The sequence below is a fragment of the Scyliorhinus canicula genome, chromosome 14 (assembly GCF_902713615.1).
Source record: "Scyliorhinus canicula chromosome 14, sScyCan1.1, whole genome shotgun sequence".
NCBI lineage: Eukaryota > Metazoa > Chordata > Chondrichthyes > Carcharhiniformes > Scyliorhinidae > Scyliorhinus > Scyliorhinus canicula.
In genome coordinates, this window is record NC_052159.1 from 8,063,387 (window position 1) to 8,082,145 (window position 18,759).

An 18,759-nucleotide genomic window follows, 5' to 3' on the forward strand; every position below is an offset into this window, starting at 1 on the left:
TTCCAGGCACAGACAGGAGATGGGAGTTTTGGGGTGTTGCGGTGGGTTACGAGGAGGTGACACAATAATAATAATCATCTTTATTAGTGTCACAAGTAGGCTTACATTAACACTGTAATGAATTTAATGTGAAAATCCCCTCGTCGCCACATTCCGGCGCCTGTTCAGGTACACAGAGGGAGAATTCAGAATGTCCAATTCACCTAAGTCACATCTTTTGGGACTTGTGGGAGGAGACTGGAGCGCCCAGAGGAAACCCACGCACACACGGGGAGAACATAGAACATACAGTGCAGAAGGAGGCCATTCAGCCCATCGAGTCTGCACCGACCCACTTAAGCCCTCACTTCCACCGTATCCCCATAACCCAATAACCTCTCCTAATCTTTTTGGACACTGTGCGCAATTTAGCATGGCCAATCCGCCTAACCTGCACGTCTTTGGACTGTGGGAGGAAACCGGAGCACCCGGAGGAAACCCACGCAGACACGAGGAGAACGTGCAGACTCCACACAGACAGCGACCCAGCAGGGAATTGAACTTGGGCCCCTGGCGCTGTGAAGCAACAGTGCTAACCACTGTGCTACCATGCTGCCCAAGGTGGAAGAAAATAACTGCCATGGATGAATGTAGCAGCAGAGTCTGCTGGGAAGTTGGTGGCGTATGTATATTTCTGGACTTCTTTTAGAACTCTTTTGAGTCTGCCATAAGAGAGATTGAGAGGTCAGGAAGCCTTTAAACTTCCTGTTCATGGCATTACCTCCCCGGCCTAAAACCCCGATTGGGCGCATGGCCCCAGTTCGCACTGCCAATTGGCTGCCTTTCTGCTGAGCACTTGTCTTGATTGACCGAGCTGAGGCAGTGGAGGCGGGAGCGAGTGGAGCTCTCTCTTCCCCTTCCACCTCCCTCACCCTCTCGAGAGGCGCCGGCTCCAGCCCATCGTCACTTGGTGTGATGTTGGGAATCGGAGCTGTTAATTAGCACACAGCAGAGTTCCCAAATGGCAATGGCCAGTTAACCGGTTTTACTGATCATGTAGTGCTCAAAGACAGTTGCCCTTCATTACAATGGTGCGATGGGATCTTTTGCACACAGAACAGGCCTCAGTTTAATGTCTCACTCGAAAGACAGCACCTCTGACCATGCAGCCCTCCCTCAGCAGCAACGGGAATGCCAGCCTGGATCACACATTTGAGGGGAGTGGGACTCGAACCTAAAACATTCTGACGTAGAGGTAAGAGTCCTCCCCAAGCCAATGTTTATAAAGCCATGGGGAGAATCATTGGCAATTTTAATGCCTCCTGATCTAAATACTGAGTGGCAAAGCAGGGTTAATCCCTACAGATCTGATTATAATTCCCAAACATTGGAAACTCTTCACAATGTGTTGATGCAATATCTATATTTGCTGGACTCTCTCCAATGATTTTTCAGGCTGTTTGCATTGTGTAACTGAATGTACTTTTACGATTGGCACACAATGTGTAGTAACTCTGTTTTAAGTGGCTACCTACCCATGGCCTGAATCTGTTTTTGTTTAGTTTGTACATCACTCGTTGCTTTATTTTGTTTTTGCTGTTTGCTGGTGTGCAGAGAGATCACTCAATACCTTCTCCCCGGCAGATTCAGCAGAACCGAGAGGCTCTGAATCAACAAGCTGAGCCGAGCTGCAAGAGGCAAGGTCATTTCATGTGTATCGATGGACAGTGAGGAAGTGGAAGTTAACATTGCCCTTTTCTTTTAACCCCTTTGCCCCCGATTCTCATGATATGCAGACATGCAGATAATGATATACACACAGGCACAGACAGGCAGCTAATGAACACAGAGAACAGGACATGACCAATAAGCAGGCAGGACACTCAGGGGTGGTATCTCACTATAAAAGGCACGAGGCGCTCACACTCCGCCTCTTTCCACTGATGAGCATCTACAGAGTGAGTCAGGATGTATGTACAGCATCACACCTCCAGCACGTGGCTAAGAGCTGGTCTGGTTCAGTCAGACAGTGTAACCACACTTAGGTTAGCAGAGAGTCGAACGCACAGAGAACTGTGCTAACTATGCTACTGGTTCAATAAATCAGATTGAACTAACTTCAAGGTCTGGAGTATCTTTTGGTTAAAGCTGCATCCAGTTGCAGCCTGTGTTATCCCAGAGTACATAACACATCACCTTTTACAGTGAGATACCACCCCTGAGTGTCCTGTCTGCTCATTGGTCATGTCCTGTTCTCTGTGTTCATTAGCTGCTTGTCTGTACCTGCCTGTATATCATTATCTGCATGTCTGCAGATCTTGGGCGGCATTCTCCCCTACCCGGCGTGACGGAGGGTGCTGGTATAGGGGAGTAGCGCCAACCACTCAGGGGTCGGGCCTCCCCAAAGGTGGGGAATTCTCCCCACCTTTGGGGTCCAGCCCTGCGCCGGAGCGGTTTGCACCAGAAGACTGGCGCAAAAAACCGGCGCCCCAGGCAGTGGGGCTGGCTGAAAGGCTTTCGCCGGTCCACGCATGCGCCGGCATTGACATCAGCGGCAGCTGGCCGCTGACGTCACTGTCGGCGCATGCACGATGTGGGGTTCTCTTCCGCTTCCGCCATGGCGGAGGCCGTGGCAGCCGCGGAGGAAAATAGTGCAGCCAGGGCACTGGCCCGGAGTCTGAGCGGGGGCCAGATCGCGGGTCAGGCCACCATGGGGGCACCCCCCGGGGTTTGATCGCCCCCCCCCCGCCCCCCCCCCCCCCCCCCAGGACCCCGGGGGCCCGCTCGCGCCGCTGATCCCACCGTTACAGAGGTGGTTCAAACCTCGGGGGCGGGAGAGGCCTCCCAGCAGCGGGACTTCGTCCCATCCGGGCCGGAGAATCACCGCAGGGGCCTCTCCGATCGGAGTGGCGAGATTCCGCCGCCGCCACTTCCCGGGTGGCGGAGAATCTCTGCCACGGCAGGGGCGGGATTTTAGGCGGCCTCAGGCGATTCTCCGACCCTGCTGGGGGTCGGAGAATTTCGCTCCATGACACCAATCACCTTTCTTTCCTCCATTCCTGAATATGCTGACAAGAATCAGCTGCTCAGGGTGCTCTCTCGCCTGTTACGTTAGGGTGGCATTGTGGTAATGTCTCTGACTTAGTAATCCAGAGGCCCAGTTACTGCTCTGGGGGCATGGATTCAAATTGCACCAGCTGGTGGAACTCAAATTCAATTAATAATCTGGAATGTCACCATGAAAACTATCATCGATTGTTGTAAACACCCATCCATCTGGTTCACTAATGTCCTCTAGGGAAGGAAATCTGCCGTCCTTACCCAGTTTGGCCTACATGTTACTCCAGACCCACAGCAATGTGGTTGACTCTTAACTGCCCCATTCTGAAATGTTCAGTTTAATGAGTAATTTAATAATCTTTAATAATAATCTTTATTAGTGTCAAGTAGGCTTACATTAACACTGTAATGACGTTGCTGTGAAAATGCCCTAGTCGTCACATTTTGGCGCCTGTTTGGGTCCACAGAGGGAGAATTCAGAATGTCCAATTCACCTAACAGCACGTCGTTCGGTACTTGTGGGAGGAAACCGGAGCACCCGGAGGAAACCCACGCAGACTCGAGAAGAACATGCAGACTCCGCACAGACAGTGACCCAAGCCGGGAATCGAACCTGGGACCTTGGAGTTGTGAAGCAACAGTGTTTACCACTGTGCCACCCACATTAATTAGGGTAATTAGGCCATCCATACCCAGTCTGGCCTACATGTGACTCCAGACCTACACTAATGTGGTTGACTCTTAAATGCCCTCTGAAATGGCTGAGCAAGCCACTCAGTTCAAGGGCAATTAGAGATTGGCAGCAAATGTTGGCTCAGCCAGCGACACCCAGATCCTCTGAACAAGCTTTAAAAAAAATTCACTGAGGTCCCGATGTCAGGAGGAATAATGCCAGTGTTGTATATTCACCAGCTTGTATAAATCTCAGAGCTATGCACAGATGCCACTAGCTTCTAGGGGTGCAACATATTCATTTATAAGGTTTTAAAAATATCTCTACAATCACAAAGTGCCTGCCTCTGTCCTCATGCTTACAGTTCAGCTTCCGGTAACTTCTGTAGTGTCTGTTTACTTTGCTCTGAGTCCACACCCAGGCTTAACCAATCAAACACAGTGAGCCTAGATCAGTTGCAAGACTCACATAATCAAGCACAGAACAATTGAACACTTCAGCCAGCAGGCATGGGTGGGCGATGGGGCAATTAAGAGGCTGCTGCCTGGCGTGCCCACCCCCAGGAATTAAAAGGCCAATCAGAGAGACAGCAACTCAACAATGCTATCAGGTGGGGTGGCCAGTATGGAGGCAGGCAGGGCAAAAAAAAAAATCATGCCATCAATGAGCCAAATGCTGGAGTGGAGTTCCCGGTGGGGACAGTGTTGGGGCTGTGGAGATAGCCGTCCCTTCCCATGTGACCTGGCCCAGTATTATCCTTAAAAATATGTTCTGTGGGATTTTTTATTCATGCAAGGGATGTGGGCGTCATTGACTAGGCCAGCATTTATTGACCATCCCTCGTTGCCCTTGAGAAGGTGGTGGTGAGCTGCCTTCTTGAACCGCTGCTGTCCCTGAGGTGTAGGTACACACACTGTGCTGTTAGGGAGGGAGTTCCAGGATTTTTATCAAGCGTTAGTGAAGGAACGGTGATACATTTCCAAGTCAGGGTGGTGAGTGGCTTGGAAGGGAACCTCGAGGTGGTGATGTTCCCATGTGTCTGCTGCCCTTGTCACTCTAGATTGTAGAGGTCGCGGGTTTGGAAGGTGGTGTCAAAGGAGGTTTCACGAGTTGCAGTTACAGATAACCAGGTAGATGACACAATGCAGTCACTGTGCGCCAGTGTATCTTGTAGATGGTACACACGGCTGCTACAGTGCGTCGGTGGTGGAGGGATTGAATGTTTGTGGAAGGGGGAGCAATCAAGTGGGCTGCTTTGCCCTGGATGGTATTGACCTTCTTGAACATTGCTCCCCGTCTGCCATTTTTCCAATTGGAGCTGTGCCACGATTCTCACCCTGGGGCTGGTTTAGCTCACTGGGCTAAATCGCTGGCTTTTAAAGCAGAACAAGCAGGTCAGCAGCACAGTTCGATTCCCGTGCCAGCCTCCCCGGACAGGTGCCGGAATGTGGCGACTAGGGGCTCTTCACAGTAACTTCATTGGTCTACTCGTGACAATAAGCGATTTTCATTTCATTTCATTTCAAGTCTTTAGTCAGGGCTCTGTTGATACCCTGTTGGCATGCCCAAAGGGGGGAGAACTGATCTCTCTCCACTAGCCATACAACTTTTCCTCCAAAATACCCCGCAAAAAGGATAAAAGGGACCAAAACCGATGCCTCCCGGTAGGTTGTGTGTGACCACTCACTCCATGGCTGCCACCGGAACTCAGAAAGTCCCAGAGTTATTTATAGATTGGTTACGGCACGGAACGAGGCCATTCAGCCCATAATGTCTGCACCAAACTCCAAATAATCAACTCACTTATTTTCACTCTCCCACCTTTTCCACATAACCCTGCGCTTTCTTCTTTTCTGAATAACCTTCCAGTTCCCCCATCACCCCTGTGTCCATGACCTACATTGGCTCCCAGTTAACCAACTTCATGATTTTTAAATTCTGATCCTCATTTTCAAACCCATCCATGGCCTCGCCCAATTCCCCCCGCCCGATCTCTTTAATTTCCTCCAGACCCACATGACGGAGTTGGCCCCCACCTTCTGGGTATTTTCAGTGAAGCGTTAGAGAATGGGGAACTGCTGGCTACGCTGGCACAGGAGCACGGTAGCACTGTGGATAGCACAACCGCTTCACAGCTCCAGGGTCCCAGGTACGATTCCGGCTTGGGTCACTGTCTGTGCGGAGTCTGCACATCCTCCCCGTGTGTGCATGGGTTTCCTCCGGGTGCTCCGGTTTCCTCCCACAGTCCAAAGATGTGCAGGTTAGGTGGATTGCCCCTGGATAAATTACCCTTAGTGTCCAAAATTGCCCTTAGTGTTGGGTGGGGTTACTGGGTTATGGGGATAGGGTGGCGGTGTTGACTTTGGGTAGGGTGCTCTTTCCAAGAGTCAGTGCAGACTCGATGGGTCGAATGACCTCCTTCTGCACTGTAAATTCTATGAGAAATAACTGTGAGGAGTCAATTTCGCTGATCCCAAAAAGTGGGAAGGATTCGCTGGAGTGGGGTCCAATAGGCCCATTGCACCAATGACCCCAACTGCTTCCTGCGTAAAGATGAGTCGTACACATATTAAGGTGGTGTAGAGAATAATGAACAAAGAAAAAATAAAAGTACAGCACAGGAACAGGCCCTTCGGCCCCCCAGGTCTGTGTCGACCATGCTGCCCTAACTAAAAAAACAACTTCTGCCTTTACTTGGTTTGTATCCCTCCATTTCCTCCGTATTCATTTGATTTGATTTTGTTTATTGTCACGTGTACCGAGGTACAGTGAAAAGTATTTTTCTGCGAGCAGCTCAACAGATCATTAAGTACATGGGAAGAAAAGGGAAGAAAATAAAATACATAATAGGGCAACACACGGTACATAATGCAACTACATAAACACCGGCACCGGATGAAGCATACAGGGGTGTAGTGTCAATGAGGTCAGTCATAAGAGGGTCATTCTGGAGTCTGGTAACAGCGGGGAAGAAGCTGTTTTTGAATCTGTTCGTGCGAGTTCTCAGACTTTTGTATCTCCTGCCCTTTGGAAGAAGTTGGAAGAGTGAGTAAGCCGGGTGGGAGGGGTCTTTGATTATGCTGCCCGCTTTCCCCAGGCAGTGGGAGGTGTAGATGGAGTCAATGGATGGGAGGCAGGTTCGTGTGATGGACTGGGCGGTGTTCACGACTCTCTTGCGGTTTCTTGCGGTCCTGGGCCGAGCAGTTGCTGTGATGCAGCCCGATAGGATGCTTTCTATGGTGCATCTGTAAAAGCTGGTAAGGGTTAATGTGGACATGCCGAATTTCCTTAGTTTCCTGAGGAAGTATAGGTGCTGTTGTGCTTTCTTGGTGGTAGCGTCGACGTGGGTGGACCGGACAGATTTTTGGAGATGTGTACCCCTCGGAATTTGAAACTGCTAACCATCTCCACCTCGGCCCCATTGATACTGACAGGGTTGTGTACAGGACTTTGCTTCCTGAAGTCAATGACCATTGAGGGATAGATTTTGTCACTGCACCACTCCACTGGGCACCATCTCCCTCCTGTATTCTGACTCGTCGTTATTTGAGATCCGGCCCACTATGGTCGTATCGTCGGCAAACTTGGTGATGGAGTTGGAACCAAGTTTTGCCACGCAGTTGTGTGTGTACAAGGAGTATAGTAGGGGGCTATGTACGCAGCCTTGTGGGGCACCGGTACTGAGGACTATTGTGGAGGAGGTGTTGTTTTTATGTATTCATGTACCTATCCAGATACCTCTTAAATGTTGCTAATGTTCCTGCTTCCACCACATCCTCTGGCAGCTCTTTCCAGGCACCCACCTCGCTCTGCGTGAAAAACTTACCCCACACATCTTCCTTAAACTTTCCCCCTCTCACCTTGAACCTCTGCCCCCCCTTGTAATTGACACCTCCACCCTTGGAAAAAGCCTCTGACTATCCACCCTGTCTATGCCTCTCACAGGCTCCACATGACTCAGACACGGATGAGTGGGCTTTTCCCGCAGGTAGTCGATGGATGCGAGAAGTGTGGATGGGGCCGGAAAACTATAAGTTCTTGGGGTGTGTGGAGTTGGAGAGCTTTTGGGAGGCAGCGTTCGGGAAATTATCAGTTCCTCATGGTCGGCTCATGAAGAAAGTAAGGGGGTGTGGGATCCAGGGAAATTTTGCCAATTGGATAAGTAACTGGCTATCACATAGAAGACAGGGGGTGGTGGTGGATGGAAAACTTTCAGACTGGAGACCAGTTACCAGCGGTGTACCACAGGGATCAGTGCTGGGTCCTCTGCTATTTGTGATTTTTATCAATGACTTGGAGGAGGGGGCTGAAGGGTGGATCAGTAAATTTGCTGGAGTAGTGGATGAGGTGGAGGGCTGTTGTAGGCTGCAAAGAGACATTGATAGGATGCAGAGCTGGGCCGAAAAATGGCAGATGGTGTTTAACCCTGATAAGTGCGAGGTGATTCATTTTGGTAGGAAAAATTTGAATGCGGATTACAGGGTCAACGGCAGGGTTCTGAGGAATGTGGAGGAACAGAGAGATTTTGGAGTTCATGTCCACAGACCTCTGAAGGTTGGCACTCAAGTGGATAGAGCCGTGAAGAAGGCCTATAGTGTGTTAGCGTTTATTAACAGGGGGCTTGAGTTTAAGAACCGCGGGGTTATGCTGCAACTGTACATGACCCTGGTGAGACCACATTTGGAGTATTGTGTACAGTTCCTGTCACCTCATTATAGGAAGGATGTGGAAGCATTGGAAAGGGTGCAAAGGAGATTTACCAGGATGCTGCCTGGTTTGCAGGATAGGTCTTATGAGGAAAGGTTGAGGGAGCTAGGGCTTTTCTCTTTGGAGCAAAGGAGGATGAGAGGCGACTTAATAGAGGTTTATAAGATGATGAGGGGGACAGATAGAGTGGACGTTCAGAGATTATTTCCTCGGGTGGATGTAGCTGTTACAAGGGGGCATAACTAAAAGATTCAGGGTGGGAGATATAGGAGGGATGTCCGAGGTAGGTTCTTTACTCTGAGAGTGGTTAGGGTGTGGAATGGACTGCCTTCTGTGATAGTGGAGTCGGACACTTTAGGAACTTTCAAGCGGTTATCGGAGAGGCACATGGAGCACACGAGACTGACAGGGAGTGGGATAGCTTGATCTTGGTTTTGGACAAAGCTCGGCACAACATCGAGGGTCGAAGGGCCTGTTCTGTGCTGTACTGTTCTATCTATGTTCCATGTTCACTGTTCTTATCGAGGATTGGAGGGGTTCAGACGAAGCCAGAACCTATGGTGGAGGTTCTTGGTGTGTCGGAGTTGCCGGAGCTCCTGGAGGGGGAGGGGGCCGATGACATGGCCTTTGCCTCTCTGATTGCCCAGCTACGGATAGTTTTGAATTGGAGGTCGGCCAAGCCACCGGGGTCACGGAGCCACTGGGGTCACGGCATGGTTGGTAGACTTGTACAAATTTCTGCAGAAAATCATATTTGCCATGAGGGGGGTCAGCAGAGGGCGTCGAGGTACAGTGGAGGCCGTTTGTGACTATATTTGTTTGTCGTGGGGGGGGGGGGGGTAGGGGGGAGTAAATGGGTAAAATGTACAAACTGTATACTCTGTTGGTTGTGAAGGTTGAGTTACTGTGTTGAACATGTTTGGAATAAAATACCTTTGATTTTAAAAAAACCTGAGTCTTGGTGTGAGTTAAGGCCCAGGGAGCAGAGTTTTCAGTGACCATAGAGGATAGACTGCGGGAGACCAGACAGAATTTAGCGGTAAGGAACACGAATGCACGACCTCCCAAACAAACCTCTCCACCCGCCTCAATAATGTCAAAATTCTGGCAGAACCGGGGCGGAAACTCCCCGATCCCATTAACAGCGGAAATGCTACTGACCGAGAGTGGCATTTTGTAAATGAATAAATATTACCACCAGAGGCCAGGCTACAACCACCTATAGCTGACGCTTCCCAGAGCTTTTAAAATTGCTTGGAAGGTTTGATCTTTTGAATTTAACTTTCAGTTTGATTGTTTGGAAAAAAATGTTTCCTTCAGTTGCTTTCTATTAAGATATCTGTGCTATTTGATGCACATCAAACTCAGATGAACTTCAAGCTAAAGGTTCCTCGACTTACCCTCCCAGTGAATTTGGTAGTAGTTATATTACAGGACTGGTGCAACATGGGAGGTCTTGAGGCGTAGCGAGCGGGCAGCATCCTCACCTCTAAGCCAGAAGCTCCATGTTCGAATCCCACCCTCAGACTTGATGGTCAAGGAAGGTGTGTTCACAATGTGGTCAAACAGGTTGAGTGTCAACCTGTACATCTTTCCAAAAAGGTTTGATGGAAAGCACATTGGAGCCTCCACCATCACTATCCACAGCTCTAGACTACAACTTGCTTGTAAACGTGTGCGTTGCCACAGCACCTCAAATTCCATTGGGGGGAGGGTGGGAGTTGAAACCTGCCTCCTTGCTGTGGGTTGGACTGTCATGGTCTCATAGAATCCCTACAGTGCAGAAGGAGGCCATCCGGCCCATCGAGTCTGCATCGACCCTCTGATAGAGCAGCCCGCCCAGGCCCAATCCCCCACCTTATACCCGTAACTCACCTCGGGGCAATTTATCATGGCCAATCCATCTCACCTGTACATCTTTGGACTGTGGGAGGAAACCGGAGCACCCGGAGTAAACCCACGCAGACACAGGGAGAAAGTGCAGACTCCGCACAGACAGTAACCCAGGCCAGGAATCGAACCCGGTTCTCTGGTGTTGTGAGGCAGCAGCGCTAACCACTATGCCACCTGATTGGTCATGAATGGAGGAGGGGGGGCAGCACGGTGGCACAGTGGTTAGCATTGCTGCCTACGGCGCTGAGGACCCGGGTTCGAATCCCGGCCCTGGGTCACTGTCCGTGTGGAGTTTGCACATTCTCCCCGTGTCTGCGTGGGTTTCACCCCCACAACCCAAAAGATGTGCAGGATAGGTGGATTGGCCATTCTAAATTGCCCCTTAATTGGAAAAAAATAATTGGGTACTCTAAATTTATAAAAAAAAAAAAAAAAAAAATGAATGGAGGAGGGGGGAGGCCCTGTGGAGTTAGATATTGACAGATCTTTACAACAATCTGAGGTCCCTATCTGCTTCAAGAAGACGGCCATCACCATCCGTACCAGCCTCCCCGGACAGGAGCCGGAATGTGGCGACTAGGGGCTTTTCACAGTAACTTCATTGAAGCCTACTCATGACAATAAGCGATTTTCATTTCATTTTTTAAAAATTTCATTCACCAAAGTTGGAATCGAACCCGGGTGCCCGGCGCTGTGAGGCAGCAGTGCCAACCACTATGCCACCTCGTTAGTAGAACAGAAGTTCAGATCACATAGCATTTTAAGAACCATGAATTCAGTTTTAAAACCTCTGCAAATTTATGGGGAGGCCAAGGCCCAGTGGTAATGCCGCTGGACTAGTTATCTAAGGACCAGTCTGCGGAAACCTGGGTTCAAATCCCACCATGGCAACTGTTCATGATAATTCAGTTAATAAATCTGGAATAACAGTGGCAATGAAACTACCTTTGATTGTTGTAAAAACTCACCTGGTTCACTAATGTCCTTTAGGGGAGGAAATCTGCCGTCCTTACCCTGCCTGGCCTACATGTGACTGCAGAGCAATCTAACCAACCCTCGCAAGCCACTCAGTTCAAGGGAAAATAAGGATGGGCAACAAATGTTGGTTTTTCCAGTGATAACCACATCCCATGAAAGAATAAAGGAAAAATGTGGGAAGTGACGTTCCGCACGGGTTTGATGCTGGGACCATGGCCGTCCATCATTTATAAAAACAAATGATGAATCAAATTCATTTAACAGCTCTTGATATCGATTTCCCTCTGGATCCTTTGCCGCATCCCTTTTCCAATCTCAACCTTGTCTTTCTGAATTGCTTGATTACGTTCGTTCCCCTCATCTTACCCAGCCTGGCAAACCTTTCCTTTTCAGATATTTCTCAATTTGGAAAGTTACAATTGAATCCGGTTCCCTCTGAGACAGCCTGTTTCAGATCACAGCAACCTGCTGTGGAAGTATTGTTCTTCTCAGCTCTCCTTCTGTTACTTTGGTCAATTATTTTAAAACGGTGTCCAGTGGCTACTGGTGCCCCGCCCCCGCCCACGCCAGTGGGAACAGTTTCTCCTCCAGCGCCCAATGGAAAGCTTTCATAATTTTCCACACCTCTATTAAATCTCGCTGAAAAGAGAGACAAGCTGATGAAGTTTTTCATCTTGCACTCATCAGGGCAAACAGAAGAATACCAAATTTCAAACCACCACCGCAAGTTATACTACAGGACAATATGGTGGTGATTGGTTGGCAAGTCAGCTCTGATTGGCCAAGGTTTTGCCATGGAGACAGCAATGAGGAAGGACAGGCTCCCCAAGCTCCTGGGTAATTCGAAAAAAGATGTCAGGCTTGCACATATTCCTTTTATTTGCAAAGAATGGGTCCCTATGTATGAGTGTATGTCACTTCTACCAAGCGTAAATGAACACCTTTGCAAACTCAGCTGATTATCTATCTGGTTGCAACCTCCTTTAACTCTTCACTTGAACTTTCTTTGCTCTCAGGGAAACAATCCCAGCATCTCCAGCCCCCCACCTCTGGTCCCATACCAGTAAATCACGGCCGCAATTCTCTCAAAGGGAGACAAAGTGCCTGATGAGACCATTAATTCACGCGACACGTGGTTAGAAGTGAACAGTGGTTTTAATCGTCTTACAACAGAGCCTGCCTGTGACGAAATGAACTCTAGATGAACTGGCAGGCAGGCTCCGACTGCCAAGCTTTATACAACCAATGGGGGGAGGAGTCAAGGGTGGAGCCAAGGGTGGAGCCCAGTACAAACTTCCGTACATTCCCAGTACACCTCCCCCTAGGGGCAGAGCCGCGCAACTGCTCGTGGGCCGAACTTACAGAGGCATGGTACAACATGTGTGATAACAGTGTGAATTATCCTATTATGATTCACCACATTCACCCCCTGTAAAAAAAATCAAGTCCGGCGGGGTGATGGTTTACAGATTGAGCCTGTCCGGTGGTCGAGTTGTCCGTTGTGATCGGCGGAGCACCGGGGTTGCAGTCTCTTCTGGTGGCTGGGTGATCACGGTCGGTTGGGGTACGATGGCGGACTCCGGGGGTGATTCTGTCCGAGCTTCGTAACCCGTCTGGTTCGACTGGGGAGTGGGGGCGCTGGGAGCTGGCGGGTGCGGGCGCGCGGAACATTTGTAGCGAACTGGTAGGCGCGGGGGCATGGGGCGCTGCAAGGTGGGTGGGATGTAGTGTGAGGGGTACCTCGCCGGTGGTAGTGGTGGGGTTTGATCCTGCAGGCGCTAAGTCCCGGAGGGATACGGTGTCCTGACGGCCATCAGGGAACTCTATGAAGGCGTATTGGGGGGTTCGAGTGTAGTAGGAGCACTTTTTCCACAAGCGGGTCAGTTTTGTGTGCCCTGACATGCTTCTCAAGGAGCACTGGGCCCGGTGTCTTCAACCATGCCAGGAGCGAAACCCCCGTGGTAGTTCCCCTGGAAAAGCTAAAGAGCCGCTCGTGAGGGGTCTGATTGGTGGTGGTACACAAGAGGGACCTAATAGCGTGGGGCGTGTCTGGGAGGACTTCTTGCCAATGGGAGATCGGGAGATTCCTGGACCGGAGGGTCAGTAGGACGGTTTTCCAGACCGTCGCATTCTCCCTCTCCACCTGCCCGTTCCCCCTGGGGTTGCAGCTGGTAGTCCTGCTCGAGGCGATGTCCTTACTGAGCAGGTACTGACACAGCTCATCGCTCATAAAGGACAAACCCCGGTCACTGTGTACATAGCTGGGGAAACCAAACAGGGTGAAGATACTATGCAGGGCCCTGATGACTGTGTGGGAGGTCATGTTGGGGCACGGGATAGCAAAAGGGAATCGGGAGAACTCGTCGATGACATTTAGGAAGTACACATTCCGGTTAGTCGAGGGGAGTGGCCCTTTGAAATTGATAGCGAGGTGTTCAAAGGGCCTAGAAGCCTTGATCAGGTGGGCCCTGTCTGGTCTGTAGAAGTGCGGTTTGCACTCCTCGCAGATCGGGCAATCCCTAGTGACGGCTTTTACCTCTTTGGTGGAGAAAGGCAGATTTTGGGCTTTGATGTAGTGGGCGAGCCGGGTGACCCCCGGGTGGCAGAGGTCATTGTGGATGGCTTTTAAGCGGTCGCTCTGCGTGCTGGCGCACGTGCCGCGGGACAGGGCATCTGAGGGCTCGTTGAGCTTCCCCGGTCGATATATAATATCGTATTTGTAGGCGGAGAGCTCGGTCCTCCACCTCAGAATTTTATCATTTTTAATTTTGCCCCATTGCGAGTTGTCAAACATGAAGGCAACCGATCTTTGATCGGTGATGAGGGTGAACCTTCTACCTGCGAGGTAGTGCCTCCAGTGACGAATAGCCTCCATAATGGCTTGTGCTTCCTTTTCGACCGAGGAGTGTCGAAGTTCCGAAGCGGAGAGGGTTCGGGAGAAAAATACGACTGGTCTCCCTGCCTGGTTTAATGTGGCTGCACGAGCTACCTCTGAGGCATCGCTCTCAACCTGGAAAGGGACGATTCATCCACCGCCCGTATGGCCGCTTTGGCGATGTCCTCCTTGATACTAGTGAAGGCCTGACGGACCTCAGCTGACAGGGGAAATCGTGTGGCCTTAAAGAGTGGGCGGGCTTTGTCTGCATATTGAGGGACCCACTGGGCATAATATGAAAAGAACCCCAGGCACCGTTTGAGGGCCCTGGGACAATGAGGGAGAGGGAGTTCTAAGAGCATACGGTCCGGGTCGGGGCCCAGGACTCCGTTTTCCACGACATAGCCGAGGATGGCAAGTCTGGTTGTGCGGAAAACGCATTTCTCCTTGTTGTCCGTGAGATTAAGCTTCTGGGCCGTCTGGAGAAATCGATTGAGGTTGGCATAGTGGTCCTGCTGGTCATAGCCGCAGATGGTGATGTTATCCAAGTACGGAAATGTGGCCCGCAGCCCGTAGTGGTCCATCATTCGGTCCATTGCTCGTTGGAACACCGAGACCCCATTTGTGACTCCAAAGGGAACCCGGAGGAAGTGGAAGAGGCGGCCATCGGCCTCGAACGCCGTTGTAGTGGCGGTCCTCCGGGCGGATTGGGAGCTGGTGGTATGCAGACTTCAGATCCACCATGGAGAAAATCCGATTCTGAGCTATCTGATTCACCATGTCTGCAATCCTGGGGAGGGGGTACGCGACAAGGAGCGTAAACCGATTAATAGTCTGACTATAGTCTACGACCATGCGGAATTTTTCCCCGGTCTTGACGACTACCACCTGAGCTCTCCATAGACTGTTACTGGCCTCTATGATCTCCTCACGTAGGAGCCTCCAGACCTCAGTTCGAATGAAAACCCTGTCCTGTAGGCTGTACCGCCTGCTGCGAATGGCTACGGGTTTACAGTCCGGAGCGAGATTGGCAAAGTGAGGAGGGTGGGGGATTCGCAGCGTGGCTAGGCTGCAGATAGTGAGTGGGGGTAGAGGTCCGCCGAAGCTGAGGGTGAGACTCTTGAGATTGCACTGAAAATCGAGTCCCAGTAAGAGTGGGGCGCAGAGTTCGGGCAGGACGTATAGTTGAAAATTAGAGTAACTAGCGCCTTGGATCGTTAGAGTCGCGACGGTGCGTCCCTGGATGTGGACAGAGTGGGAACCTGAAGCGAGGGAGATATATTGGCGTGCAGAAAAAACAGGGAGCGAACAGGGTCTTACCAGATCTGGGTGTACGAAGCTCTCGGTGCTCCCGGAGCTCCCGGAGTCGAAAAGGCACAGTGTACTGTACCCGTTGATTTGGACCATCGTCATAGAGTTGTGGAGATGTTTTGGGCGCGATTGGTCCAGTGTGACTGCGTTGAGTTGGGGGTAGTCGGCGGCTCGGTCCGCTGCGCTGGGGTGGCCCCGCGATGAGTGCCCACTGAGGACGCAGTCTTCAATCAAATTTTCTGGAGCCCCCGTGGATCGCATGTGGCGGGTGGCGAGGAAGATGGCGTCCAAGATGGCAGCCCGCAGGAGTCGCACGTGGTCGGCCACGTGGTTGGGGTCCGCCAAGATGGCGGCTCCCATGGATCGCACGTGGCGGGCAGGGGCGGAGTCGGGGTATAGGCCGCAGCGTTCCAGGGCCTGCGGGCCTGCGAGTGCGGAGAGCGGTTGCTTTGTGCCATGGGAGGGTTAGAGGCTGGGGCTTTCCTTGCCAGACACACTCTGGCGTAGTGACCTTTTCGCCCGCAGCTGCTGCAGGTCGCGTTGCGGGCCGGGCAGTGCTGCCACAAAAGTGGCAGGCTGGGGCAGCATAGTGGCTGGGTGGCCGCACGGCGCAGGCCTGGGGCAGTCACTGGTCGGGGGCCCATGACGGGGTCGCGGAGTCCACAGGAAACGAGGTGAGGCTACGAAACGAGACCTCCATAGTTGTAGCGAGTTCAACAGTATCTTCTAAATTTTGAGCCCCTTTCTCCAGCAGTCGCTGGCGCACGTAATTCGATCTAAGGCCTGCAACAAAGACATCGTGGACAGCAAGTTCTCTATGTTCAGCAGCATTTACTGCCTGGTAATTACAGTCCCGGGAAAAGGCTTTTAAGTCTCCTAGAAATTCTTCTAGAGATACTGTGGGGCGCTGGCGGCGAGTAGTAAAAACGTGGCGAGCGTAGACCTCATTGACGGGCCTCACGTACATTTTGTCGAGTAGGGCTAGGGCCTCTGTATATGAGCCGGTACAATTTAACTGATTGGATATATGATGGCTCACCCTTGCGTGCAGTAGGCTGACTTTCTGCTCCTCCGTAGTTTCTGTGGTGCTTGCTTCAGCCAGGTAGGCCTTAAAATATCGGAGCCAATGTGAAAAGATTTCTTTCGCCTCTACATCCTGTGGGTCGAGTTCCAGTCGATCAGGCTTGAGGGCTGATTCCATAGTCGTTCCTTACTGTTTCTTAAGACGATTAAATTGATGAGACCATCAATTCACGCGACACGTGGTTAGAAGTGAAGAGTGGTTTTAATCGTCTTACAACAGAGCCTGCCTGTGACGAGATGAACTCCAGATGAACTGGGAGCAGGCTCCGACTGCCAAGCTTTATACAACCAGTTGGGGGGAGGAGTCAAGGGCGGAGCCAAAGGTGGAGCCCAGTACAAACTTCCGTACATTCCCAGTACACCTCCCCCTAGGGGCGGAGCCGCGCAACTGCTTGTGTGCCGAGCTTACAGAGGCATGGTACAATATGTATGATAACAGTGTGAATTATGCTATTATGATTCACCACAGTGCCAACGCCGGAGTTAAACCTCCTGCGTCGGAGGCCGCTCCTTGCCCCCTATTCTCCCACCCCCAGGGGGCTAGGAGCGACGTCGTGTCAATCTCGGGCATCGGGCCTTGACGCTTGCATCAAAGCGGCTCCGCCTGAATGATGCGGCCGGCGGCGCCTAAATGACGTCACCCGCACATACGCAGGTTGGCCGGCGCCAACCCGTGCATGCGTGGTTGCCGTCTTCCCCTCCGCTGCCCCGCAAGACATGTCGGAGTGATCTTGCGTGCGGCGGAGGGAAAAGAGTGCGTCTTTCAGAGACGCCGGCCCGACGATCGGTGGACACCAGGGGGGTGCTCAGGAGGGGTCTGGCTGACCAGACCCCTCCTGAGCATCCCCCTGGTGTTCAATTCTCCCTCCGCCCCCCACAGGCCCCACACGCAGCGGTCGCGCGCTGTTCACGCCGGCAGCGACCAGGTGTGGATGGCGCCGGCGTGAACCGGTCGTATTAGGCAGGCCGCTCGGCCCATTTGGGCCGGAGAATCGCCGCTCAACTGGAGTGCCGATTCTCCGAGCGGCCTGTCGCGTTTTGCGGGGGGGGGGGGTGGGAGAATCGCGTGCGGGTGCCAGGGCGGCGTGGCGTGATTCGCCCGGCACTCCCGCGATTCTCCCACCCGGCGTAGTGGTCGGAGAATCGCCCCCCACCTCTGCCCCCTCCCCAAAGATTCCCGAAAGTGCGGTGCCCAGAACTGGACACGATTCTCTGGCTGATCAACCAACCGTTTGATCACGTTTTCACATAACTTCTTCGTGGGAGAAAACTACTCGAATGAATAGAAAGCTTGTCCCAGCCACGAGGGATGGAGCAAAAAGAACGACTGCAATTCCGCACGGCCGAGATGCAGTGTTCCCTTGTTTCCCCTGGGGTTGTGAGCGAGAGGGCATTTGATACTCACATCAATGGGAAAGTAGTCCCGGAAGTAGTTCCACAATCTCAAACCCTGGATGATGCGGGATCTGCGGCCTCCTCGGTATGGCGTATTGCGGTCCCATAACCACCATGTCGCGTACAGCACGGGCACAAACCAGAAGCGTGTGAAGAGAAGGGCGATGAAGAGTGCAATGCAACACTGAGCTGTGGAATAAAGAGAGAAACCTGATTGGCGAACGTCGACAAAACACACCCTGAAATTAATCCCATTTAATTGAAATTGCTGATGGTGCAGGCCATTAATGAGCGATACGCCTTGCATGAGAATGGTGGTGACAGCATTGGGAGTGGACCTTCAGAAACATGAAGGTCTTGTTGCTCAGTAGGACGTTCCTCTGCTTCTGAGTCAACAGCTCTGGGTTCAGGCTATGCTCAAGGATCTCTTCTCCATATTAAAGAGCGTTCATGACGCAATTCAAAGGTCAGTAATCAGCCTGCTCGTCCTTCCAATCCCAGCGTACGTCTGAAGCTAACATACTGGTGCAGCAAGCAAATAGGAAGACATATGTTAGCCTTTATTGCAAAGAATTTGAGTACAGGATTGTATGGAGCTTTGGTGAGAGCACACCTGGAGTATTGTCTTCTGTTTTGCCTCCTCAGGGCGGCAGGGAGGCATAAGGGGCGGCAGGTGGCACAGTGGTCAGCACTGTTGCTTCACAGCTCCAGGATGCCAGGTTCGATTCCCGGCTTGGGTCACTGTCTGTGCGGAGTCTGCACATTCTCCCCGTGTATGCGTGGGTTTCCTCTGGGTGCTCTGGTT

At 51.6% G+C, this 18,759-nt stretch overlaps 1 protein-coding gene across 1 annotated transcript in view; it reads right to left on the reverse strand.

The window, feature by feature from the left end:
- Positions 1-18,759, reverse strand: part of mogat2 (monoacylglycerol O-acyltransferase 2) — a 49,816-nt gene that overhangs the window by 27,414 nt on the left and 3,643 nt on the right. The window contains exon 2 of the mRNA XM_038819134.1: positions 17,965-18,143. Coding sequence (XP_038675062.1) covers positions 17,965-18,143 — 179 coding nt within the window. The remainder of the gene's footprint in view (positions 1-17,964; positions 18,144-18,759) is intronic.